The 27,418-nt window shown below is 41.6% G+C and overlaps 1 protein-coding gene across 2 annotated transcripts; it reads left to right on the top strand.

Moving 5' to 3' along the window:
- The first annotated feature begins 2,349 nt into the window (after nt 1-2,349).
- TAF15 (TATA-box binding protein associated factor 15) lies at nt 2,350-23,861 on the top strand. 2 transcript variants are annotated; one of them, XM_068415797.1, is made up of 16 exons: nt 2,350-2,508; nt 5,751-5,787; nt 6,929-6,974; nt 7,173-7,263; nt 7,342-7,459; nt 9,913-10,196; nt 11,017-11,131; nt 17,937-17,971; nt 18,559-18,591; nt 19,178-19,287; nt 19,832-19,961; nt 21,272-21,361; nt 22,721-22,805; nt 22,896-22,981; nt 23,086-23,188; nt 23,493-23,861. In XM_068415797.1, the coding sequence occupies exons 1-16, from the start codon at nt 2,499-2,501 to the stop codon at nt 23,530-23,532; spliced, it is 1,413 nt and encodes a 470-aa protein (XP_068271898.1). In that variant the 5' UTR covers nt 2,350-2,498; the 3' UTR covers nt 23,533-23,861. The 2 variants fall into 2 exon arrangements, with proteins under 2 accessions (XP_068271898.1, XP_068271899.1); XM_068415798.1 differs by lacking the exons at nt 2,350-2,508; nt 5,751-5,787; nt 6,929-6,974; nt 17,937-17,971 and having other exon boundaries at nt 7,175-7,263.
- The last annotated feature ends 3,557 nt before the right edge of the window (nt 23,862-27,418 follow it).

Raw genomic sequence — 27,418 nt, 5'->3', positions numbered from 1 at the left:
CCGCTTCCGGCCGCCGCCGGAAGGCCTGGGCCGTTGCCGTGGCAACGCGAGGCGCTGCGGCGCCCCCGTTACCATGGAGACAGGCGGGGGGTGGTTTGGGGCTTTTCCCCCTCCTTTTAAAAAATTTTTTCATTATTATTATTTTTTCCTTTTCCAGAAGTGAAAAATATCCGCGGGAGAGGTGTGAGCTATCGCAGGAAGCCCACCCCAGGCGGCGTTACTGCCGGCCCCCCCCCACGCACAGCCTCCCTCCTCCCTGAAGGCCCCGCAGAGCAGGGAAGGCCCCGCACGCCCCGTCCGCTCCCCCCTGCCGCGTCGCGGGGTTAGGCTGGGTGGAAGGGCCAAGTGTTTCCCTTCACGTGTGACGGATGGAGGTGGAGAGGAGCACCTGCACCAAAGCTGCGTCTGCCCACCCACACTGGCGCAGACGGAGGGGTTGCCCAAAGACGGGTCTCCTGCACAGCAGTCTGTTATGAACCAGGATAAACCTGCTGAAATGGAGTCAGCTTTGCTGTTTGTCTGTGGTGTTGTGCACGTACCAGCTGAACGCACCACTGCCTGAGGGGAAGTGGCAGATGGAGGGGTGCTCCAGCACGGGAGCCCCTCGCCCTGAGAAGCCTCTGTGTGAGGAGGGGGACATGCAGGAAAAAAGTAAGAAGTAGGGAGAAAGAGAGGCTTTGTTCCAAGGGTGGTGGAAGGCCTCCAGCCTTGGCATCCCACGTTCACTCACCATAAACAGTTACGTGGCAGAAATGCTCCCCTGCCACCAGCTCCTCCTCCGGACAAGACCCCAGTCGCTGCTGCTGGCTCAGATCTAACGAGAGAATGGTGAGGTCTCAGCTACACAGGAAGGATCAGAAGAAACACATCTTCCCCCATCCCCTCTGATTTTGCAAAGTGGGGAAAGAGTTTGAAGCAGCTGGGATCTCTTCCAGCCAAGGGGAATGAGCAGAGGGGCCGACATCTTTTCCCCACCCCAGCTTCAAAGTTTTCTGAAAGCAACAGGAGAGTACAGCACAGATCTATCAACAGGCAGAGACAAGTGAGCTTGTCACTCTCTCAGTTAATGCCATTTTCCATTTCTGAGAATCCTTCAATCTCTGAGGAATGTAGAGGCACTGAGAGGCTCTATGTATTGTTTGGGGTCTGCCCTAATCCTGACAGTGAACTGCAAAGGCAGTCTTTGTGAGAGGTCGCAGACAGAGGACTACGGCTAATGGCGCAGGAAAGATGTTGTTTTTCAAGGAGAAACTGAAAGACACGGAGAGAGCTCAACCCCTCTTTTACAATTAATTATTCTAGTCACTGCTTGTTTTGCAGAAACTTATTTTAGGTTGTGGCACTGGGATTTGCCTCCTGCTGCTATGCCCAGGGGGGAAAGAAACAGCCCAACTTGTCTGCAAATCTGCTCAATCCATTCAGCTGAAATCAGAGAATGCTCTTCGCTGCCTTTAAAAAAATAAAACAGGGTAAAACCTCGCAGCGTTCGCTGTTGCCCCAGCTGATGCACGTGCAGACTGTCACGAGACAGAAAGTGTGCAACTGTTAACTTTCCTTCTCCAACTCTTGCAAGAAGGTAGCTTGATCTGAAAGAAGAAATAGACTGAACAGACTGAAATAGACAAACAAGAAATATGACTGCTAGCAAACAGATTAAATAATCAACCCTGCTTTTGCTGTCCTTTCGGGTCATTCCTCATTAATCTTCCTTTCTGAAGCAATGCCTCTTGTTTCGTAGAAGTGGCTCCCGAGGTCACAATCCCTTTTCTTAGAAAGCCATTCTCCAGGTCAGTATTTGACTTTTTTAAGATAGTCGGAAACCCTGGCAAACCTGGGTATTTTTTTGATGTTTTTTTCCTTTAAGACCCAGATTTTGGATGTTTTCTTTTAACTCCATCTTAGCATCTCGCTTCTTTTCCTGGCTGTGCATGCCTGAAGCATAGCGAGGACTTTCTCCCCCAGCTGCTGTGAAGTTTGGCATGGTGAATTCTTTTTTGGAAAGCCTAAAAGTCCTCCAGCCTAAATGGCGATGCACAATTAGGGTGCTGAGAGGGAACCGAGGGGGCTGCTGGTGCAGAAAGCCGGGCGTACAGCAGCCCCCCCGGTTCCCTCTCAGCCCCCCAACCATGCCCTGCGTGTTTATTAATTAAATTAATTTAATGTTTTAAGCGATTCCCGCCCTCCTGCACAGCCCCATACAAACACAGCGCAGAGCACCCTCTCCGTGGTACAACCCACTCGCTCCCCTCTGACCGCGATGAGTTGGTACGGCCCTTCTCCCACCACACACACACCCCCCCCTTCCCCACGCGGGTGGTAGGTGCCGCCCGCCCTGATTGGCTGCCCGGCCCCGCAGTCCGCGCGCGAGCTGCGGGTGCCTCAGTGTGCGCGCGGCCGGCGCGGCGCTTGGTCTGTCGGTGCGTCTGACCGTTACCCCCACCCCTCCCCACCGCCACTTTATCCCTCAGCCCGGGTTAGCGGCCGCCACCGCCGCCGCCATGGCTTCGGGTAGGTGCTTCCAGGCCCGCCGGACTGATGCGGGGGGGGTGGGGGCGTTGGTGGCGGCTCTGTTTCGCGTCACCAAAACGCGGGTGATGGTTGGGGCGCGGGAGGATGGGCGAGCGCCGTGTGACGCAGGTGGGAAAGGCCGCGGCCCCTTCCCCCTCACACGCTCCCCACCCCCCCCCCGTTTACCGAAGAGGGGGAGGGGAGCCCCGCCCCCTCGGGCCACGCCCCCTTCCGACCGAGGCCACGCCCCTTCCCCGGGGCGCCGCGAGGCCGCCCGGACCCCGCCCCTTTACGGCCGGGGGCGTGGTCAGCCCGGCCACCACCACCCGCAGTGGGGGGGGGCAGGAGCCCATCGGGGCAGTCCGCTTGTGTGCTGCGTGGATTTAGGCCCCCTTTTGGATCTAGGCCCTTGCTGCGTGTGGACCCCATTTCGGTCCGTGCCCCCCAGTGTAGGCCCCCCCCGCTTCGGGTCGTGTACCCCCCGATGTGAGCTGTAAGCCACCCCCATCTGGGTCATGGCCCTTCCCCATTGTGTCCCCCCCCCTTTGGGTTGTGTGTCCCCCTCGCCGCAGGGGGAGGTGCGGACCCCCTTTGTGCCCCTCCCCACAGCATGGTGTGTGTGTGCTCCCCCTTGGGTCAGCACCCCCCATGGACCGTGAACACCCCTTCCCTTGGGGCGTAACCTCCCCTTAGCGTGGGACATGCCCTCCTCGCCCCCTTCCAGCGTGAGACCCACCTTTGTGTCCCAGTAACTGCTGCATCTGCTCTGCATTCTGCTCTAGCAGCCCCCGCCCAGGGTGATAGCATAGGGAAGGGGGTAGCTTCACACACCCCCTGCTCTGGGCTTAAGAATTCACGGGCTGTGATTCTTTTCCCAATGGAGGCCTTTAGTTGAGTACAGAGACGGTATGTCTGCTGTCCCAGATGACCTGACACAGCCCAGCTTCTCCTGGGGCTTCTGCGAGCAGGTTGTGTGGATGTTTCTTCGTCCCATTTGAGGTGGAAATGTTTCCGTGCCACCAGCAGCAATGCCCCTGTGAAGCCATAGACAGGTAGTGTGCCCCAGCGTGGGAGGAGGAATTCCGAGGCTGTAAATGCTTTGTGGAGTGAGCCATGTTTTGTTAGGATTGAGCCATTTTAGTGTTGTCTCGTGTTCCACGTATAAATGATAGAGAATAAAAACAAAACAAAGCAAAGTATGTTAAAGGACTCCTTTAATGCAAGGGCAGCCCTTTGCCCGGAGAAGAAAACATGTCCGAAGCTACTGTATAATGAGTTCAGACCATTAAACCTTCTACTATATGAGTAAAGTTGGGCAGTAAACTAAAAACACTTTCTTCCCAGACCTCAGGTACTTACCAGTCAAGCACCTGAGAGCGTCTCCTCTGTTTTTACTCCCTAGTGATGCTTAAAAATGCACTGGCTGGGGTTCTTTTCCCAACGGAGGCCTTTAGCTGAGCATGGAGACAGTGTGTCTGTACTACAGAACCAATGCTGCTGCTTTATATGAATTACTTTGTACGAGAACTTCAGTTTTCAAACGTTCACCACAGATTTTTCTGTTGTAAGAGGAATACTCCTCGTGAGCTGTGCGGGGTGGCTAGGCTGCTCTGTCCTGCTTCATTCACAGGAAATTTTTCCATGAGTTTTTTAAACATTCAGAAGAAATGTCTGTGTATTCAGGGATTTCCAGAATAAACTATCTGTTGTTTTCAAAACTGTTTACAGACTCTTGTCCCCATTGAGCCCACCAAAATAAATCAACCAGAAGTCTGTAGACTAAGAGGTCCAACAAAGGATGTAGAAAAATCTATAAATAAAGAAAATTCCTCTGATTCTGCATATTCATATCTTACAGGCTCCTTATCTGGTTGCTTTCAAACTTTTTCCAAAATCCTGTGGTTTGGCAGAAGTTCGTAAGGGAGAAGCTAAAGAGATTAAATGTAGTCCTTCAATTTACAGCTAATTACATCCTTGCTCAAGAATTCTTTCTGATACAACCGATCAGCAATATTCTTTGCTTTAATTAGCAGCATTAATGGCATATAAATTTTAGAGTTAAACCATAGTTTTAAAATGTGGTTGCCTATTTAATAGTAATCTCTGTGATTATTTAAATTGAAAGAGTGAAAAACTTTGACCTTAATCTCATTAAAAACAACAAACGTTTGAGTTGCACTTTTATGTTGATTTTTTTAAATTATGAAAAGGCAATGAAATATTTGTGTAGCAGTGCAAAAGGAGGAGAATGTTTCACATCTGAGTGAAACTGCTTTATAGGACACGTGAAATAAAATATTATTTTGTCTCATCTTAGCTTTTGGTAAATGTTTCTCTTACACAATATGAAATTTGATGCTTTGTGTTGCTTTGAGGAGATACTTTACCATTAAAATGCTGTTTCATGTCTGAATAGCTTAGGGAATATCCTCATCTTGGAAGTATATATGCTTGTGTTTAAGTACATGTGTAAGTACTGGCAGGGTTGGATTTATAACCAGATGAGGGAGGTGTAATGAACAGACTTCCAGCAATTTGATGAGTGTTTTGATTGGAAAATGGTTATAGTCATTTATAGACACTTCCTCTGCATTGTTATTAATTCTCAGTTTCAGCTTTTTAGTCAGTTCTAGATGTAGAATTTAGAGAGAGTGAGTGGGGGAAAGACTGAAATCAGGGATGAAAACAGAGAGGTTCCTGATAACTGTTATTAGACTGCGGCACCACAATATTTGTACAAATTCTTCAAGTTATTTGAAAGGAATAGAAAGATTGCAGGGCTGTTATCCAGAGTGACAGTCCTGGTGAGGCTGGTAGGGAAAGGAAGAAGGTGTTTGGGTTTTGACAAGAAGATGGGAATTTCAAGCAAAAATGTCAAGAGGAATTGGGACTCCTGCATAGAAAGTGAGATGGACAGAGTCCGTGTAGTGAAGAAGTTGGTAGGGTGTAGAGCAGCCTGGGGCGTGTGGGTATCTCTGGAGGAGTGAAGCCTGCTCCTTGGGAAGCTTAAATCATGTTCCTCCATCCCTGATTTTACATCTCCAACTTCTGCCTGTGTCTGTGCCCTTTTGCTAGGCAGAGCTTTTCTTGTGGCATCTTAAAAAGGGGTTCAGTAGGACCGACCTACTTAGCTTCGCTTGATTAATTAAGCTGCTGCGTTCTGTTCATCGATGATGGCATATATTAGTAGAGGAATAAAATGTCAATTGGAAATTCTCAATATAACTTACTTCTTTTTCTAGATTCTGGAAGTTACAGTCAGTCTGGAGGCCAGCAGAGGTATGTGCGGGGTTTTGGGGGTTTTTTTGCTGTTAGCAATTAAATCTGCAAAATAAAAGGCCATTTAGGAATCCCAGCTTGATGTTTGAATCTTAGGGCATGATTCAGTGTTGATCTGTTTTGGGAGTTACGGGTGCAGAAAGCTTATTGCCCTGGGCCTTTATTAAGATGTCTTATAAAACAGGAAAGCAATTTATATTCCTGAAGAGAAGACAATAAGCAGGTTTAAATTGGAATGACATCTTTTTAATAGTAAGAACTTTTGAAATGTCATGACTATAGAAGAAATGTTTTTTATATGACCACTTTAAGCTATTCACTAAGGTTTCAGTCAAAGGTTATACAAATGTAAAGATGATGGGCCATATAGATGTAAAATTTTATTTTTCCATTTTATTTTCCCGTCGGAGGGAACTTTTTGTTAAAACCCTCTGATAACTGTTCGTAATTGTGAAATTTAAAAGCCAGTTTATAAAATAGCTGCATGTTTTGGAGGGGGGGGGCGGTATTTTAGTCAGTGAAACAAAAGTGTTTTTATGGAAGTATGAAAATCATGGCTAAGCTGACTGTGCTAATGAAAGTGATAAGGTTCTGTGCATGTAGCACTGCGTGAGTTTGAGTTTATATCTGAGTATGAGATGAGTTTCAGCACATGGTTCTTCTGTCAGTTCACGAAGTCTTAAGGTGGCAGAATAAAGAGTAAGTATAACCTAAAGCTAGTGTGTTTTTTGATGATGAAGTTATTGTTGAATAGCTCAACAAATACCAAATTGACAGTAATTGAGTAAAATAAAATTAACTTTGTAAGAATACACTGAAAAACTTTAAATGCCTTGGTTTCATACGAGTTTTCTGTGATTCTGAAGAATCTGTCAAATTACAGGAAGTCCAACTTTCATGTACTCTAAATTTACACTTGAAACAGAGCAGATAGTAAAATAAGCTTTTCTGGCTTCTGACAGTCAACTATAGTAATCATTAGTTGATCGGTACGGTTCTGATATGCCTACCACTGCATTACTCAGATTAAACACCTATTTTGGAATGAAAAGAAGCTTAAAATAACACCAAAAATACCTTTACTTTCCAACCCATGTGGTGGGCACTGTAAGCATTTACTAAATGAGTTTTTCTCTTACAGCTATTCCTATGGCAATCAGAGCAGTCAAAATTATGGACAAACACAGGTAAGCTGAAAACAACATAGTGTCTTCCAAAGCAGGTGTTCCCTGAGTAAAAATAGTTGTTCCTGGGTGACCATATCTAGGCTGGGAAGAAGTCCATTCTCAGCTGTGCTTGATGTTTGCAGTCCTGTCTAACGAAGGAAAACTGTAATTACCTGCTGTGAAAGTTACATGTATTTGAGTATGTTCTTTAAATTACAGGGATATTCTGGTTATGGGCAGAGTGGAGACAATTCCTCCTACGGACAGAACTATGGAAACTATCATGGGAACTATGGACAAAATCAGACAGGTTTGGCTAGCTTGTTACATTCATTGACAGTAATTAAAAGGTGAATATTTACTAAAAATTTTCTTCCTCAATTTCCAGATTATGGACAAGATTCCCAGGGATATGATGATGAATCCGGTTATGAAAATCAGAATCAGAGCTCATACAACCAGCCGTCCTATGGCAGTCAGGGGCAGCAGAAAGGGTCGTCTAGAGGGTAAGGAAGCTGAGATGAAGAGTGTCTAATATTTAAAGTACTGCCTAGTAGTTGTATGTTCTTGGCTAGAGCTATAACAAATTTCCTGCTATCATTGCTAAAAAAAGGACAAACATCTGAAAATCCACATTCTTAAGACATCTTTAATGCCTGAAAGAACCGGAGGTAAGGGAAGAATATTTCTTCATGTAAGAAGGATGGAAGCAGTTGTTTTGAAGTCAAGCTGTACAGGGGGATAAACTTTAGAAATTCTTTGGCTAGTGACTACAATGAAGAATGGACTTGGTAGAGAGTATTTTGATTAAGAAAAAGATAGATCAAGTACCTCTCCAGTCACATTCTTTTGTATAAACTTACAGTACTCTTTATTAACTTCAAATAAGCTGTTAGCAAGGAAATTCTTAGCTGTTAGATTTGTAGACTTATCTGACTTAGAATGCCTTTTTGCGGTGTAAGAAGAGGAAAGGGTTCAGAAATATCATTTAAGAAATATCTTTTCTTTTTCCAACTCAGTAGGATTCTCAGACCATCATGGTTTTATATCCTTATCAATAACTTAAAATATGCGTATGTGTACTGCATTCTGATTTGGTACCTAATGCTATTACAAATGTATTTTACTTGTTAAGTGATGTTGTACTCAAATCAGTTTCAGGAGGATGAACGATACAGCTTTTAAAGTACGTTGGAAAATACAACCCAGCTTCCTGTAACAACTTCTAGGGCTACTTCATTATCTGATTTCCAAGCTTCATGCATACACCCCACGGTTACGGCTTGCATTAGATTGTTATTGAGGATCATGTGACCTCTTTAAAATACACTGTTGTGTACTAAACCTCATTCTTGTGTCCAAGGTCCAAGTATTTTTTGTATTTTTTTGCAAGCTGATAAAACAGTCTGGACTTCAGCAAACCTGTACTTGGTTTCTGGTTTTGTAGGTATTATTACAAAACACCTTAATATAAACAAGCAAGGTGTTAATCTGTCAGCAGTAATCTGTCACTCAGAGTGTGTTTTTCACGTCCTTAAAGCAGGCAGGAACATGGTTAAGTTTTGTTTTGCTTTGCTTTCTTTTCTGAGTGTTTCTTAGAGCTGTACAAAGGTACAGGACTAGGCAATAATGCAGTTTTTAACTCTGTAGATGTCTAGTGGGGAAAAAAATGCAGCAGGGCATAGATTCTCCAACAAGTTGGTTTTCACCAAGAAAATGAAAAAAATTACATTGGAGGGAAACTTTTCAAGGTATGATTGTAAGAAGTAAGGAGAAACTGAGAAAGTAAATGTTCGCAACTTTGAAGAGGATGGGCACAAAATTGTAGCTCTCGCATCCTACGGGAGGGAAGGAAGGAAAACCAGCAAATAGTGGATGCTCTCAACGATGCTTCCTTGTTGGTGATGGCGCAAAGGCTGAAGTGGAGCAGACTTTTTTGTTCATATCTTCACTTCAAAAAATCTTCACAGTCTCCTTGCCATTGGGATTAGTTTTTGAAGCTAAGATACAGGCTAGAACTGGGAGGGAGCAGATCAGACTGTATTTACACGGATGGGATATTTTGAGATTGGTTGGACCCAATGGGCTTCATCTTAGAGTGCTTTGAAAAGCTGGTGGGAGCTTTCTGTAGGCTCCTGTATTTTTTTCTTTGTTTTTCTGAGACATTTTGGTTAGCAAGTAAGATTGCCAAAGACTGGAGAGTGGCAAATGTAGTGCCTCATCTTTTGAAAAAGGGTGGAAGCAGGGAGGAGGAAGAGAAGAAAGGGTGGCAGAGGTCAGTGATTAATTTCAATTGCTGAAAAAATAATACAGTTAAGCCGCAACTAAGTACCCAAGAGGAAAACAAAGGTATGAGTAACAGCCAGTGTTGCCTGGATGCAATTTATTTCCCGTAAATCTATATAGTTACTTGCTATGAAAGGGTGACCCAACTGGAACAATAGTTCTCTTGTAGATATAGATTTTCAAAATACTTTTGTTTCTGCCTGGGATACTGAAGTAGCCTAGGGAAATACAGTGTGGGTGAGATTTCCTTGTGGTTGCTATAAAGTTATTAGTCAGAGAAGATTTATGACTCCCTCTTACAATGTGTAGCCACATTGAGTTGGGGTATCCTGGATGTGATATTGGTCAATGTTTCTGATGAAAGTTGGTGGGATAGTATATGTAGATAGCACTGAAGTGGGAAGAACTGCAAGTATGTTAGAGAACATCACAAGAGTTAGAAAAGTTCTTGGCCAAATGGTAGCCAGAAGAAGACAGGTTTCAATTCAGTGAAAGCAAAATTTTGCACACACAATAGAGATGAAACGCAGAGTATTTTCATATCTGTATGCCAGTAATGACTGGGAGGTAACTGTGACTAGGAGATTTTAGTCATGTCATGAATTTTCAGCCATTATTTTGCTCTCTCTTCTGTGAACATTTAGCTATTAATACAAATTCTGTTTATTTTAAGTGGAAGAGGCTCTTATGAACAAAAGTCAAACTATGGTCAGCACCAAAGCTCTTATGACCAGCAGTCAAGCTATGGACAAAACCAAGACTCTTATGACCAGCAGTCAAGCTCATATGACCAGCAGTCGGGCTATGGCCACCAGGGCTCATATGACCAGCAGTCGGGCTATGGCCACCAGAGCTCATATGACCAAAAGTCAGGCTATAACCAGCACCAAAGCTCATATGGCCATTCTCAGCAGTCCTACCAGTCTCAGAAGGGAAGCTATAGCCACAACAGCCAAGGTAAAATTCACAGGTTGAATTCAATGTTGGCTAATAAAATTGAGCAGAAACACTGTGAAATAGTTGGATTTCCTTCCACAGACAGTTGATTTGATGAATAATTAAAGCTCTTCTTCTTGATATTCTTGGGGAATGTTTTATGTGTTAAGACTTTCAAAACATTACACAGAGGTGAAAAACTGTTTGGGCCCCAAAACCATTGCAGTTGCATTTGTTGGAGGCAGCCTTGCAGAGTCCATCTCCGAGTTCTGCAAATTCTATGTGGAATTTTCTTCCTAAGCTACTTTGAACCTTCTTCCTGCATGAGGGTGACATGTCTTGATCAGTCACGAAGAGCTTTTGCACTTCACATTCCAGCTTTATGCTGTGTAGGTGAATTGTGGGATAGAAGGAAATGAGAAGTGCGAGATCGACCTTTTTTTTTTTCAGTAACTTCACACAAGTGGTGCAACCCACACTCTTTATCCTTGTTCAGTCTTCAGTAATGTCTTTTGTAAAATGGGAAGGCTGTATGGAAGTAGAATGAAAAGTGTATTTTAGACAATGTGTTCAATGTTTGGAAAATGTAATTAAAGTACAGAGTGTTTACATTCTGAGATACCTTGTGGCCCTGGAAGCCAAGGGAGATAACTGCAACAAAATAAAACTTTGCTCCATTACTTTGTGGTATAGATAATGTAAGAAGAGATTTAAGAGTCGATGCATTCCAGATTTAAATGGCAGACTTGAGGGAGAAAAAAAAGTTGTAGAGTGGGAATTTTCACTGCACTGCAGTTTGCACTACAACTTACTCGTGTGTTGTTTTGTTTTATTCCTCCAGATGATCGTCGTGAAAAGAGCAGGTATGGAGAAGATAATAGAGGATATGGCGGGTCACAGGGAGGAGGTAGAGGGGGATATGACATGGATGGAAGAGGTCATATGTCTGGATATAGGTAAGTGATCTCATTCCAGTGCCTGCAGTTCCTTACCCTTGTTTTTTATTATTTAGCTGTTTTTTATTTTTATTTACTATATGTCTATTCTTAATGTGGTTCAGATTTAGATTTCCAAAAATGGAAGGTTTCTAAAATTAAACCTTTCTGCACTGCAGAGAAATGCATTTTGCCTAGGAAAAGCTTTTAGGTTCAGATAGATTGAGACCAAGCATTTGATTGTTAGGACAGATAGCTGCATTTTATTTATATGAGTTGCAATACAAAAACTGCCTGAGCCCATCCCTTGAAATAAGGTCTTTTAAAACCTATAAAAAATTCTTTTCAGTGACAAGAAAACCAACAGTCAGGGATTGAGAAAGTTTTATAAAATTCATAGCTAAGGTAGCTAACATTTTAGCAAGGAATTATTTTGACTTTACAGAGACAAATCATTACACAAAGGTTGGCTTTTCTGCTTTCTAAATAATTTAGAAGTAATTTAGTAATAACATTACTGGTTCATTAGTGGTTTTGCAGTTTTAATCTTCTATTAAAATACAGTTTTTATTATTGGTTTAGCTGTCAGTCTCAACACATTAATTTTAGATAGATTTTTAAATACTAACAATACTGTTACCCTTTCTGCTGTTGCCTTAGACCCTGTTCCTGTCAAGAAAATTCATGCACATATTTAATTTTTTGCTTGCAGATGATTTCATGCATAGGTCTGAGAGATTGGGACCTTTGCTTTAAATCCTATTGAATTAGGCCAGATGACATTATTATTTCTTAATAAACTGTCACAATTGCCTACACTGAATGTACCTCTGTGAAATGGTTGGGGTGTAGAGTGCTCATTGAGGCCAAGTGAGAACATTGAAGCTTCCAGTGAGCTTTGAAGTGCTGCTTGTCAGCACCACTTACCCTTTAATAGGCTGCACGGATCTGGGTTACTGCTAGAACTCCAGATAAAGAGCTCTAATTATACAATGCTGTTTGTTTGAGCTGATCTAATTTAAATAAAATAACCCAACAGTGTGTTAAGACTTGCTTACTTTAAATATGTTTTAAAAACAAATAAAAAGTTTGTCTGCTCTTAAGGTGGTCCCAAATTGTACTTCGTAGCTTGCTGTTTTGATGACATAGGTGGACCCTGTCTCTCCTAGTTAGGTGTGCTAGCACGATTACAAAAGCCTGTTAATAGTTATTTTATGTACAGTTTGCTGGGGTTTTATACAGCATAAACTTAACTAGCAAAGTAATTTTTAAGTTAATTTTTAGTTAAAACTGAACAATTTTTAAAAATTAGCTTTTCTGTGTGGGTGAGGATTTTCCATATTCCTGTGACAAAATCTGGGGTTTTAAAAAATTGTTTGTAGCTGAGCCCTTTCCATTAAGAGGAATGAATGTGAGCTTCAAAAACCATACTTTTGCTGGATTATCACTTTGAAATAAACCTCTGTCTTTGCAAGATAAAGTAAGATAAATCAGTGTCTGTGAAAATAAAGCCTCTACCCATATTTTTCCAAAATGTAAGAAAAATTTTGTTCACACGTCCATGTAGATACTAGTACTTCAGTGGACTTGAAAGCCAAAAGAAGGAGAAGAGTGGAGGTGAATGGAGAAGTGGGGGAAAATACAGCAAAGTGGGAAGACATTTATCAGGGAGTCTGTTAAGTGATGCAGTCTTTAATGCTGTTTGCAGTGAAATTTTTCTGAAACTACACGTTCATATAATGTTCATTCAGTCTTTCTACATAATTATGATGGAGGATTCTGCTTCTGACATGTATTTTACCAAAGACATGCTTAGTAGAAAAGTGTAAAAGGTTAAATGAAAAGACAAACTGTATAATCAAGGAGAAAATAACCTCTAATAAGGTAAGAAATTGTGTTTAGTCCTGTGAAAAAGTGGGGTTTCGGGGTAGTTTTTTGGTTTTGTTTCCTTGGGTTTCTTCCCTCCCGCAAGCCTCGTGTAGGAATGTCAAGTCTATCTCCAGTAACTAGTTACCATTTTCAGTTTTTACTTTGATCGCATTTTAATGTTTAGCATTAATTAAATTGTGGAAATCCCGTAGCCATCAGGAAATAATTTGTCAAAAAATCTTGTCTACATAAATATTTGTACTGCTGTAATAATGTAGGCTTTGATTTTTATAGTGGTTAGAAAATAATGTGTACATGAGTTCCAGCAAGACAAAAAAAACCCTGTTCCTTGGCATTACAAAAAAAAATAATAGCTAACTTGAGATCATAGCGAATTAATCTCTTCTGTGTTAGCTAGTAATAAAAATTTTGTCCTGGCTGGCATTTAAATGCAGGGAGAACTTGTTGCAGCTTGTTGTTCATCGGTCAGAGCATTACCCAGTGTTCTTACAGCTGTATTGCCTGATCTGCTCTGTAGTGCTGGGCCATCAGTGGCCAATGACACTCTTTACAGGTGTCATTGCTGACTTGCTGCTGTCCTGTACGTGTGATACTTTGGCTGCAACATCAGTTCTCCTGCAAGATGTTTGCATGTTGCGTTTACCTGTATAAACTTACCCTGCGTGCAAGACCTCTCAGAGCAGTCTGCAAGTGCAAAAAAATTATTCTGGAATACTTGGGGCAAAATCAAATTAGCATTTTTAAATTTTGAGAGCTTTCATTTCTTTGAATGACCTTTATAAGAGTACTTCAAAACATAGTTGGGAATACTAAGGTATGAATCATTCTGAAAACTAGAATGGCTTGAATATGTATGGTAATAAACGCTTCCAGCACTCATTTTTCTTTTGTGCCTGTGCAAAGTCGTGCAGCACTGAGAAGAAAATATCTTTTGGGAAATTACTGTTCAGATTCCCTACCTGATATTATTACAATAGAGAACAATCATTTTCTTATGTGTCAGATGTTCACTTTTTAATCTTAGTAACTTTGGGTTTCAAAATTATTCTTCAGATTTTTTTTTTTAAGGTTTTCAAATTACATCTTTTGGGATTTTAGTAGAATTTTTCCACCCTTTCATTTTGAAGCTTGAAAAATTTATGATCTCAGTAATTTGTATTTCGGCTAAGAAGCAAAATCATCTCTTTTTTTAAAACCCACAGTAGAAGAGTCTCATCTTTGAGCTCTTTTGGTTAGAAAGCAGGTATACCAGGTCTTGAGAATGCAGAGTTTTACCCCTAAGTTATTCTTCCAAGTTTCCGTGTAGAATAAGTCACCTTTTTGTTAGAGTCCTCATCCAAAAAATAAGGAATTAATTGCTCATTTGTGGTTGTGGGACCCAATTATTTTGGCTAAGCATGTAGGTGGGAAATGCAGTAGCAATACACAGCAGGTTTGTTTTCTTTCATCTTGGGAAAGCCATTCAGGCAGTCGAGTAGCCATGCCTGTGACTTGCCCTGTCATAGAAATCCTAACTTCCCTCAGCATAGACTTTTTTTTCCCCTCTTGTGCAGATTTTATGTTGATGTACTATAAACAAAAGTTACCTATGCAGCTTAATTGCTGTGTTAGCTATTATGACTGGAAATTAGCTTATCGTGATATAAAGAAACTACCACTTAGTGCAAATGTTTTTTACAACAGTGCGGTTTGTGTTCAGAATTAATATTTTGACTAGTAATGTATATGCTTGAGCTTAGCCTTATATAGACTTTGGAAAAACAGGAACAGAGGCAATAAATACAGGCAGCAGAAAAGCAGCCATCTGTTGGTGACTTTATTGGTGCACTAAGCATTCCTTTCTTGTTTGTAAAAATACATTCATACGTGTAACTCTCACATGCTTGGCGAGACATAGATGCATGCTGGAGGCTGAAATTCGGTTCCTGGATTCTTAGTGCTACCTCTGCCAATATCTGATCACTTTTTTTTAAGTATATTTCTTGTATCTGTAATGTTCAGCCCTCCATGTAACTGTGCCTTTAATTTAAGGAGTTATTCCCAGCTGAAGTAAGCCATGTTCAGATGAACCCCATTTAAACTCAAGTAGGTGATGTTTAAATATATGACTGAATATAGGAGAAAAGAACATCTGATGACATTTCTTTCATAGCAATAGGTGTTTGTCACTATGAATGGTGCCACGTACTCATTCTGGCTGCTTGCAGTTCAGTCTCTTTTAATTTCTTTGTTGGTGGCATTGCTGAGTTTTAGCTATGTGTTCATGATCCAAACATAAGATCTTGAAGCTCCAAACTCCATCTGATCACCCATCGATTAGGTCTCTGTGCAAGACTGGTAAAGCAATAGACTGTGAAACACTGCAGTTATATTTTCCACATGTTCCCTGACAATAGTGAGGGAACTAATTCAGTTGCTGAGGCTGAGACTTGGATTTTGGGTCTCGGTGAGGGGTGAATAGGAGACTGTGGCATCAGCTGCTTGCAAGCAGTTTGTGTGTTTGACTTCACTTGCTGCAGTGTATCTACATGCCTGCTGGGCATCCTAGGTAGCTTTGCCCAGCGATCTGAGGAAGGTAACACACTGCAGCTTTATAAATCACATATGAAATGGGACTTAAAAATGGAGGAGAGCATTAATCATCGAAGGTATCTGTCACTGAACTGATGCAGATTTTGGTTGGGTTGGTCACATAAGACTAAGCAGAAGATGACGTGCTGAAGCATACTTGGGCAAAAACATATTTCTGCAGACATGAATTAAAAAACTAATTAAAAATTGTGGATTGCACTTGTTAGTGCGGGGTGCAGAATTACTGTAGCACAAAGTTAGAAATTAGGCATTTGGCTATGACTTCCTTTACATTTATACATCCAGCTCTGTCACTTCTCAGAATCATGGTGCACACATTTTTACCCCAGCAGCTTAGCAAAATCCACACTTCCTGTAAAATCCTGGCTGTGTTGATCACAAACTTATTTTCTGTAGGTTTTTAGATGGTTGGGTTTTTCTAATTTATGTCTCTGCTGCTCTATACTTTCAAATCAGAAAACATAAATGGTCTGGATAATGCTGTCCTGATGAATTAGGACCATAATCTAGGGTTGGAAAGCTTTGATGACATTGCCATGGTTGATGTATTCACTCTTGTTATTTCTGAGTTAAAATCCTAGAAGAGCAGACATCCTACTGAAAACTGTTGTGTCATAACGAAGGTGGGTTTTTTTTAGCTGAAGTGAATTGGAGGTGGCAAAAAGGTATTTACAGTAAATTTCATGATCACCATTGTGTTTTTATCATCAGTTCTTAAAAACAGCCAGCCTTGAATAAAGACCGGCTCTGATGTTGCATATAAAATTCATTCATTTTACCTCTTTAATGAGCAGAATGAATTACTTACAAGTAAATGACACTGCAGTTTAGCATTCATATTTTTTCTGTGGAGAAGCAATTTAAAATCTGCAGCAAAAATTTATTTTAAGAAAACTCTCAGCAAAAGTGATAGTCTGTTGTGACAAACATCTAATACTCCTTACAGGTACTGTCACAGAATGTCAGTCACCCTTCAAAGAATGTCTCTCTAAATCAAGTTTTGATAATATCTGTTGAAACCTTATTTCTGTTTTGTCCCTCGTTTTGGACAGATTTTCTCATACATGTTAAGTAAGCAGTACCTCCCATTCATGACTTTGCATTTGCTGTGACAGAAAACAGGTATACAGAGTGCCAAAGAAGTTACTCCCTAATTTTATTTCATTGCCTTTTGCTGGGGTACTTGTGTCCCATGTTTGGACTCTGATATGTTGGTAGATAGATTGAAATAAAACTTGGAGTGACTTCAGGTTGTAAAGCACATTGGTGAAGAGGCTGCTCATACTGGCACAATACTTCCAGAGTCTGGAGATAGCCCTCTGCAGCAGGGTTTGAATTAAACTGGCTTTATCTTAGCTGCTGAGTGTGAAAGCTGTCAGGATTAGGTGACCCTGCCTAATTCTCAGGTGGCAGCTGTCCCATGTGCGAAGGAAGGTGAGCAGGCAGTTGTACATGACAGCATGAGACAGTCTTTCTGACACTTGGTTATTGACTTTCTAAAAAATCCAGTGGTTGTATTTTTCCTGAAGGCTTTGAATATTGATTATATTGTGTTCATAACATGGATGCAATTAAAAATGCTGTTGTGAAAAATCCTACCAGTACGACCATTTACATTGAAAACAGTGAGGGTTTATTTTCATGCACATAACTGGAGGCATAACATCCTGTTTACAATCCCCTCTAACCTTTGAAAATTGATGTGTGTAATCTCTTAACTTGGTCTACATTTTGTGCCACAGGTTTCAGAATGAATGAAATAAAACTTCACGGCCTCTGCTTTTGAAGCTCACATACACACACCTTCTCTGTAATGTCAAGTGCTCATAGTACAGTAGGTCCCCACAGACCCTTTCTCAGAGAATGGCTGATACTGCGAATTTGTGCCCTGTATGTAAATGCATAACAATGGAGGTTGATTAACTTTAGCTCTTCTTACTTCTAGGAAAGTACTAAAGTACTAATTATTCCAAAGTAGCAATTACATCTACAATTAAAGCCCATTAACCTTCATGAAAATAATGTTTCTGGTTTAAAACCCAGTTTTTAATAGCAGCCATTTTGGCTTATGGGATGGGAGAAGGTATTGAAACAACGACAAGTGTATGGGTTAGTTTAAAATAGTCTTTAGGGCTTCTCTTCTCCATGCAGCACCCTGTGAGATTATTCACTTTCATGTAATTTAATCTTTGAACATGAATGAGTAGTGAGGAGAACACAGAGATGGTGCTTTAGCTGCCAGACAGTAACTCTCAACTTGTGATCAGTTAACTGTAGATTGAGCCTTGGGCTCAGCACATAGAGACTTAAGGAAGAAATCATTTCTTCAATTTTTCCTCTGCAGTGGTGGTGACCGTGGTGGCTTCAAAAATTATGGTGGTAAGTGCCGAGTATCCAAAAATGTTTCAGTGGAAATTCTTTATAAATCTAAAAGCCACCAATATCTTGTTACTATCTAGTAGAAGCATTGTAGCGTTTTGGTGAGGCTGGTGTGTTCATGAGTTTTAATAGCCAAACTTTTAGCAATAAACTGGATTTCTACTTTGTCAAATTGCATGAAAGAATTTGTGGAGACAGTGACGTTCACCGGATTTATTTTTCTTTTCTTTTTTAATTTTTGTTACAAATACTTCTTAGAAAGGTACTAGAGGTAAAAAAAAAAAAAAGTGGTAAACTGCTTGGTGATCTGACAAGCAGCATTTGCAAGATAACACCAGCATAGCATCAGTGTGGCACCTGCCACATGCTGCAAGTTAAATAACATGTTAACGTCCTACAGACACCTTCTGTTGAACGTTTAATCTAAATATTCTCTAAATCTCTGGTTAATGTTTGAGATCTTAGATGCATTACATACATACTTTAAATATTTTCTTGTCTCTATAAAAGTCACTTGAAAATGTTTTGCTAAATATAGTCTTTTTCTTTTTTTTTTTTTTTTTTTTTTTTTAAAACCCATTTCATAGGTCAAAGGGATTATGGACCGAGATCAGATGCTGGTAAGGAAACAAGCAGTGGGTGGGAGTGGATTGTAGCTCTTAGGTCATTGCTTTTAAAATGTATGTCTAGAAAGATGGATGTGGCTGCAATCCCCACGGCTCAAAAGAAATTTAGCTAAAGCTGTCTTCCTTGAAAGAAATTTATTTTATTGAAGTGCATGTGAATTTTTTGATGTCTTTTCATGCAGCAAGTAAGAATTTGCTGATTAACTTTGAATCTGCTTGAGCCAAGCAGCTGCTTTCACTGCCATAACACTTTGGCTAAACTCGTGTTATTTAAAACATATACTGCTTTGGTGGGTTGGATGTCCAAGCTGCATGGGCAGGTTGAGTGTGTGGCAGACAGCTGGTCAGCTGTTGAGTGTGTTCAGTCTCTGATGTACTGCAGCATCTGAAGGTGCTGTGCATGCATTTTGGAAGTTGATGGTGTTAATTTCAGAATTATGCTCTCTGCTCATCTTTTATTTCAAGTAAGATGTCTTTGGGATTTCGGGGCCTGCTACTAGGCAACACAGACCTGAGCTTAAAATGTTGCTTCTGTTGCTACCACAAAAATGCGTGGTAAATGTAGCTTCTCTTTTCATAGATTCAGAGTCTGACAACTCTGATAACAACACTATCTTCGTGCAAGGACTTGGACAGGATGTTTCAACAGATCAAGTGGCAGACTATTTCAAACAAATTGGTATTATAAAGGTATGTGAAATGAGAAGTCACTGGTAAGAAGGAAGAGAACTTGTGAAGCTACTGTATTGGAAATGTAGTGGTATCATTCAAGGCAGACGCTTGCTCTGACTCCCCAGCAGTTGTAGATAATATTTTTATCTGGGTTCCCAGATGACAGCTCGTTTGTAAGCTGGCAGCACTAGCAGCTTTTTTCTAGTGACATTTAGATTGCTTCGTATCTCTTTAGTCTTTATAACCCTTAACACTGACACTCTGTCCATTGTACCACCCTCGTCCTTCAGCAAGTCTACTTCTGTGTTCTGTGGCTGTTTCTTCTGTTTTTGCAATTCTAAATTAGGGCTTCCGGCACTTGACCTCCTTTTTTGTTAAAACTGGGCCCATCATTACTCCATGGAGAACAGCCAGTCAGTATCCGTCAGTCAAAAGCATCTGTTTCTGCAGGCTAGCTCCAAGAGAATCTTCTTTCTAATGATACTTAGCTGTTAAGAGTTTATGCTATGAACTGGCTTTACCATTATTTCTCTTATGCCAAGTGTACAACCTTTCCTTTCAGACCAACAAAAAGACTGGCAAACCTATGATAAATCTTTATACAGATAAGGATACTGGCAAACCAAAGGGAGAAGCAACAGTATCTTTTGATGACCCTCCTTCTGCTAAAGCAGCAATTGACTGGTTTGATGGTGGGTGAGAGTGCCTGTTCTTTTTGTTATTTATGAATCTAACAAGCAGTGAAAAAAGCAAATCAATAACCTCGTTGGGGACCCCATGATACTTGTTTGGCTTTTTTTTTTTTTTGGTTTGTGGTTGGGGTTTTTTTTGTTTTTTTTTTTGTTTTTTTACAAAGACCTCTATTTCATGGTATTTTGTGTGTGCTGGCTTTCTCTCTCCTTCGGTGGAACAGCAGCTGGTGATTAAGACCAAAAATGTGTAATGAAACTCAGGGTTTGCTGCTGTACTTCAGTCACCCCGGCACAAAGTGTGAGAGCTCATGTTCACGTTACTCAGGAGGGTGTAACTTCTTGTTCAGACCAATAGAGCTGTAATCTCTGTTAGCAGCTGGAGGGATTTCCTACAGTGTAAGTATTGATATTATTAGTGTTGTGGTAGCATTTTTAGATTTTGCCAATGGTAGTGGCAACCTAGTGCCAAGTGCTTTGTATATATGCAGTGAAAAACAAGGTTTTTTTAAATTATGGGTTCAGTGGAGGAAGAGAGCAGATCCCAGAAATACATTGATACAAAACTCTTCAGCCTTGATGCAGGGAATGCAGTGATACTCTCTTGTAGTAGTAAACTTGGCGGGGGGGGCAGGGAGTGCCTGCTGCTATGACCTTGTCTGTTCACAGAATTTTAGTGATACTGGGCAGAAACAAAAGTACACACTGTGCTTCTGATGTGAAATGATAGTGTGTAAGAAATCTGGCATGGCATGCTATTTGTTGGTTTATATTTTGCTAATAAAATGCAAATTAACTTTTGTTTAGGAGGGTACAGCAAATACAACTATATTATGCACACATGCAGTCCTGTTTGTTCTGTGATAAACCTTGTATCTATGAAGAGCTGAGACTTTCTATTTAAAGAGTTCATGTCTTGCCCTTACTTGGGAGTATTTAATTTTTGTGCTGGCTGTTGAATTGTACAAAAGCCTTGTCGTCTGACTTGGGGGAAGAGCAAACAGTTTTAACATCCAAACTACTTACCCATGAACATGACAAAAAATGTTTTAAATATTCTTCTGTGTCTCTTTAAATTGCAATTTATAGATCACATGTAAATTAAGAGAAATACCTGTGGATTTATGGAGAACTGAGCAAGTAACTCAGTGTTTGCCATCTCACAGTTGGACCAGTGCTTTCAAAAATAAGAGATTTACTGCAGCCTCCCTGTGTCTCAAGAGCTTTGTATTCAGTCTGTATGTGCAAATCACTTCTGTTCTTCTGAACTTGCTGCTGTATTGATCTTTCTCTCACTTTATGTCTTTACACAGGAAAAGAATTCAATGGCAATGTTATCAAAGTTTCTTTTGCAACAAGAAGGCCTGAATTCATGAGAGGAGGTGGAGGTGGCGGACGTCGAGGTGGGACTAAAATCCGTAGAACCCTTGTTTTTGCACAGTTAAATGCTTTTTAACTATTATTGGTTTATAAAAGAGAAGTTGACTTTGAAGCAGTGATTCATCAAAGTATATGGGCCTTTGGGATTCTGCCATGAAGGGGAGTAACAAAGATTGAACCAAGTTAAGTGAACTGAAATCTGTAATCTCTTTTGCACAGCACAGAGTTTATGCTTTCCTTTTGAACTGGAAAGTCTCCAGATCATGTCTCAGCATTGCTTTTAAAGAGCCAGTGTAACATTGATGTTGAGGCTGTACAGGTTCCACATGTATAGGTGTGAATTCCCAGTGAGTATTCACTTACTACAGCAAAACCTTGACATACTCTGATGTTTCCCGATGCTATTAAGCAGGGTAAATTATTCAGCTGACTTGGAGCAGCAGTTAGATGTCTGACTCCTGTAATTAAAAGGATGTTATTCTCCCTGATTCTCTGCATAATACAGCTTTGTCAGTAGTCCATTGGATATTAATTACCATTTTACAGGAAGCATGATTTGAGCAGTGGCTGTCAACAAATTTTAGTTCTTATATCAGGGAGTTTTGTATGTTGATAAAAAATGATTCTTCAAGAACTTCAATTGGTATAAAAGTTCTTAATCCTCTTGGTGCAGAAAGCAAGAACTATGTTGTCCCTGTGCTTCTACCAGATGCATCCTGGCATTGATCCAGACAGACATTTTTTTTTGTTAAATTTTTGTTCTGTGACTAAGCCTGGCCATATGGGATTGATACTCTACATTGTTAAATCTATGTGAAATGTTATTAATGCACATAGTGGGTTTATTTTTACCCATTGGCAATTCAAACAGATCAAGTTTCCTTTTACTGCTGAAAAAGAATTTATAAAAAATATGCGGTGGAGCAAATTTTTTCTGGCCACCATGTGCTGTCCTTGCTTCTTAGTTTTCCCCATCTGCCTAAGTTATAAATCTGTCCATATGACCATGTGTGTTTCAGCTGTGCAGATACATTAACTTCAGAACATCGAATGCTGTTGAGATTTGGTGGTGGCTGAAACTTCTGTTGTCATTTGCTCAAGTCTAGCTGTCTTGTAGCTAGTAATAAATCAGCTGGTAGATGCTGAATTCTGTAGTGGTGTGATTTTTTTTGTCAGTGGCACTACCTGGTGCTTTCAGAGTTCCTAATACAGTTTCAGAGGCTTGCCTAGTAGGGATATATTTACATTAAACACTTTCTTCCACCTCAAAAGTCTGTCTGTCACTTGGGTTCTGAAGCCAGTGACCGTCCTTAGGAAATGTTTCTCATGTATAGGTCATAGACACTTCCCCTCCTTAATTCTGACTATAATTTTGTCTACAGGCTCACGAGGTGGATATGGAAGAGGTGGGGGCTTCCAAGGTAGAAGTGGGGAACCCAAAAATGGTGATTGGGTTTGTCCTAACCCGTAAGTGTCATTTTAATTGGGCAGTGGTGTTTCGTGTATGCTCTCTGAGTTTCTTAGCAGCTAAGTCTGGGGAATCCTTGTCTTTTCTAGGGGCTGTGGTAATATGAACTTCGCTCGCAGGAATTCCTGCAACCAGTGTGGTGAGCCCAGACCAGAAGATTCACGTCCGTCAGGAGGTGTGTAAAAACAACTGCGTGTCTTCTGAAGTGTTAGAAGTGTGAATGACACCTGCAGCTTTTTCAAAAACCTGGCTGATGTGTCTGTTCGCGTTTTCCTCCAGATTTTCGTGGGAGAGGTGGCTACGGAGGAGAAAGAGGGTATCGAGGGCGTGGTGGCAGAGGCGGCGATCGGGGAGGTGGCTATGGTGGTAAAATGGGAGGAAGGTAAGCAGTTTCTTTGCCCTTGCTGGGTTGTGGAGCATACAGACTGTGGAATCGGTAGGGACTGTGAGGAAAAGAGTGGTGTTTGTGTGTGCACACACAACTGTGCTATGAAAATATGAACTACAGATAGGAGCTTCCAAAGAAAATAAGTCAGTTTGCCTGTTGAGGGTGTTTTGTGAGCGTTGTTGGATAACGCTATCTAAACACAGAAGAGCACAAAGTTGTTGGCACAGAGATATTTGACTGAAGGGACTGTTTGTTATTTGCTTAAGGGATTCCTCATAACTTTTTATCTCCCTTTCAGAAATGATTTCAGAAATGATCAACGCAACAGACCATACTGAAGACCACTGTGAATGTTTTGTTTGTCTTCTTGATGCGTTTGGTAGTGAAATTGCCAGAGTTTTGCCTGCCGCTTCACCCATGGCCTCCTTGGATAGTGGGATTGAGTGAAACTAGATTTTTATTTTGGTGGGAGGGACTGGAGCGGCTTGGGAGGATTTTTTTTAAGCAAGACATTGAAATTTAATCTTGATTTCAACATTTTCCTCGTTTCTTCCCCCCATACCTTTTCAACAGGCCCTAAGAAGGAAAAGGATAAACTGTAAAATATTGCCAAAATATGAAGTGTTTTGTAATACAACAATAAATGCTGGTTGTTTTATTTGTGAAATCTTACTGTTTCACAGTTACTTCAGTTATGCGTTTCCTTACGTGTGTCCCCTGTCTTCCTGTGGTATTACCTGAGTAGTAAATAGGGTCTTGTTTGAAATGGCACTGCTGCTTTGACCCCAGCTCTGGGCTGTTCGGAGAAATCTGCAGTGAAGTCAGTGGTGAGCCTGCTTGCTATCCATGCCCTCTATCCCAGGCTCGCAGACTTGTCCCCTGCTCCTTTGTTATTTCCCTCTGAGGCTGAAGTCCCGCGTTGTCTGCATTTCCTGCTACGCGTGCTTTGGTGTGCCCTGCAACCTTCCTGAGGAGCAGGCAGATGGCAGCATGTTCTTGTGTTGCCAAGGAGCACGTGGGATGGCTAAAAAAAAAAAAAAGGTAATTTGATATGTATTTCTGTAGCTTTTAATTGCTACATTTGAAGTGTGGGTGATAACAAGCGTTGTGTGCAGCCGTTTCACCTTCGAGAGAAGATGCAGGCGAGGCTCAGCAGACACATTGTAAGCGTTTGGGATTCAGCACTGAAGCCAAGGTTTGAAGAAACAGGGCAGGTTAATTATCACTCCTCCTCGGACTAGGTCACACTGCATGCTGCAGGAGCAGGTTGGTGGGAATCTGAGAAGCTAGCACTGCTGCAGCCAGCTTGTGTCCAGTGCTACCTTTTCATCACGAGTCTTTAAGAGAGAACGTGTGGTCATCCAATACTCCAGTGGGCAAAATACAAATGCAAGTTCTTAGGGTCTGTAGTTAACAGTCTCAATAGTTGGGCAGCTGTGTGCTCAATATCTGTGGCTTCTCACAAAGAAATGAACAAAAATAGCTTTTGTTAATGTTTGTAAGCCAACTCCCTAGCTTGGTGTACATTCATGGTCATGGTAACGGTACGTTCAAATCAGCAATTACCCGTGGCTGTAAATGCAATAACTGTGCTGTGCCTTTTTAAGGTTTCTCCTGGAAAGCACGGGCACTGTCACTGCTCTGTCAGAAAAGGCATTTGTCACAAGTTCTGGATGGCTTGTCCTCTTAAAACAGTGGGATTTAGGGTATATGTGTATTAGTGACGTTATAAAATTTACTGTACGGGTGAGGCTTTAGAAAGGCAAATTGTAGACAAATCAGTATCTGGGGTTTTTTGCTTCAGATTAAAGATCTGAGGCCTGATACTTCGTTCTGTCAAAAATGAGCTGGACTAGAAAAGTTCAAATGTTTTGTCATTTTTAAGCTAGTGTGATGATTTTGAGGGAAGCAGGCTAGAGGGTGCTCTTGGCAGATCCGAGGGAGTGGTGGCTGCTGGATGGGGTGAAGGAGGAAAGCAGTGATAAGCAGCTGAGAACAGAAGGGGATGTGTCACTGCCTAAGGTTTCTTCCCCAGCACAGCTGCGCTGGCACGTTGTACTGCGCAAAGACTCCCTTGGGGCTGCACCTTGAGCCCTCGGAGCTGTGCAGGGAGAGGTAGGAGTGGCTGAGCTGAGCAAAACCCAGCTGTGCTGAGGCAGATGCAGTGTCACTGGCTGGTCCCCCAAGGTCCCTGGTGGGGCTCTCGCCTTTGCCCTCCTGGGGAAAGGAATGGTGGTTGAAAATCTGGTGCTTCCAATATTGGGAGCAACAGTTCTACCTCCCTTTAATGCCGTCTCAGCTTCCAGCCCTGCTTTCTCCTGCAGGCTAAGAGCACTTATGTCTTTAAACAGTCACTACCCAGCTGGATTACTAAGTAGACCAGTATTCAAGTAAGCCACAAAACCGCTGGAGCTGTCACCACCCTCACGGCTTTCCCAGCCTGCCAAGGATGCTCAGTGTTTTGGTTATGTTCTCTTCTGCATCGGGGCAAAACACAACCTGTGTTTTTAAGGCAGTGAAGACATCTTCACCAGCTGCTTTGTCTTACAGAGAACCTGCAAGTCAGGGAAAGGGTGACACTAGTTTGATGGCATGGCTGTTTTCGGTTGCTTTTGGTGTAGAGAGTTACACTAGTTTAGAGAGGCCTGGGAAGTGATGTTTTGTAAAAGATGTAAACCCAGATGACACTAACTGTGTCATCGCCCTCCAACTGTTTCTGCTAAGTCCTTTAGGACTGTGGTTTTTCTCCACAGCTGCCTAAAGTTCAGCAGGGTAAGCTTTAATGAGGTTAAAAGAAAAGTAAAAAGCTTAAAAGAAAAAAGAATCAGTAGCTAATATGTTAAGGATTGAATGGATGTTGGACTAGGTGATCTCCAGAGGTCCCTTCCAAGCCTAACCATTCTGGGATTCTGTGATTTCAGCTCTTCCTGACGTGGTAACCTGTGCTGTTAACTTCTTGCACTCTGGTTAAGCAGGCTGCTCGTTTACATACAGGGCCTTACACTCATGCTAGGAATATTCCTGCATTTAGTCCCATGGACTGAGCAGGTTTCATATTTAAGTCAGCACTGATGGCCCTGCGACCAGCTGCTCCTGTTTCTAGGGGTTTATTTGTAATACTATGCAAATACAATGCTTTACTAATGGTCAGCACAGTTCATAAGAAGCCTCAGGGTTTTACAGATAGTAGAATTGCTGCTTTTTGTTTAAACAGGTGAGGAAGGTATCTGTTGACAAGTGATCTTTTAACAGACCAACAGCTAAATCAAAACTAAAAGGCGTATCTCATGAATCCTACTTTGAATTTACCTTCAGTAGGTGCTCTGTGAGAATTTGGTAGGACTTTATGTAATAAAATTGCAAACTAAGGAGAGACAGGACTGCAGATCTGTTAGGAGGTGGAAAACGAAGAGAGGCAATCGCAGCAGAAGGAACGGGTTGTCTGAGCAGGGAACGGCTGAGCTCTTCTTCCTTCATCTCTTTTTATGATCTGTTCTCCAATATATTTTCTAAGCAGCAAGGTCTGAGTTTTGGAAATCAGTCCTGTATGGAATGCTGGTGGTTTATTTATGAAAACACATCTAGCACTTGCCAAGCTCACCCATGACTTTATGGAGAAAAGCATAACGGAGGGATGCCAGTGTAGGAGAGGCATGTGATCATTACAGAGCTGAAATGCAACAGAAATAGCTAAACAATTCAAGAGACAGCCAAATAATTTCCATGCTGGCTCTACACAGCCAAACCCACCTCACCCTAAGAAGTAATGCAAGTTGCTCAAATACCACAGTCCTAGAGAGAGATATGGGAACAGAGACTGAAGCCAATAGCTCGAGTCTTTGGGGTCTTGAGGCCAGGATTCAGCCAGTGCTGCTTTGCCTAATCTGGAAATGATAATTCCCATTTCCAGGGTAACAAAGAGCTCGTGTGATGTTGTCCCTGGTACATGGTGATGATAATGCTGCTGTAGAAATCGCTTGTCAAGCTGTTGTAATAAAACACAGTTGTGGGAACATGCGTGAATTTGCAGAGGGGCTTAAAAGTCCACTTTTCATACTAATACAATGACGTCTGCTGGAACTCAGGTGACACCCTGATCCTAGGGAGAGCAACGCATGAGTTTAGCCATCCTCTGAGCAAATCACCGGTGAGATTCAGTCAAACTGCTCCAGCAAATGCAGCACAACTTGTGCTGATGGATTCGTAGGAGGGCTCACAAGCTGG

This window comes from Nyctibius grandis, chromosome 18 (genome assembly GCF_013368605.1).
Source record: "Nyctibius grandis isolate bNycGra1 chromosome 18, bNycGra1.pri, whole genome shotgun sequence".
NCBI lineage: Eukaryota > Metazoa > Chordata > Aves > Nyctibiiformes > Nyctibiidae > Nyctibius > Nyctibius grandis.
The sequence above is the reverse complement of the archived record's forward strand: the minus strand, read 5'-3'. Positions and strand labels throughout refer to the sequence as shown.

Coding starts and splice junctions, on each gene's coding strand:
- TAF15 (XM_068415797.1), top strand. Junction 7,264..7,341: donor CTATGGACAAAATCAGACAG/GTTTGGCTAGCT, acceptor CTCAATTTCCAG/ATTATGGACAAGATTCCCAG. Junction 17,972..18,558: donor TGGCTTCAAAAATTATGGTG/GTAAGTGCCGAG, acceptor CCCATTTCATAG/GTCAAAGGGATTATGGACCG.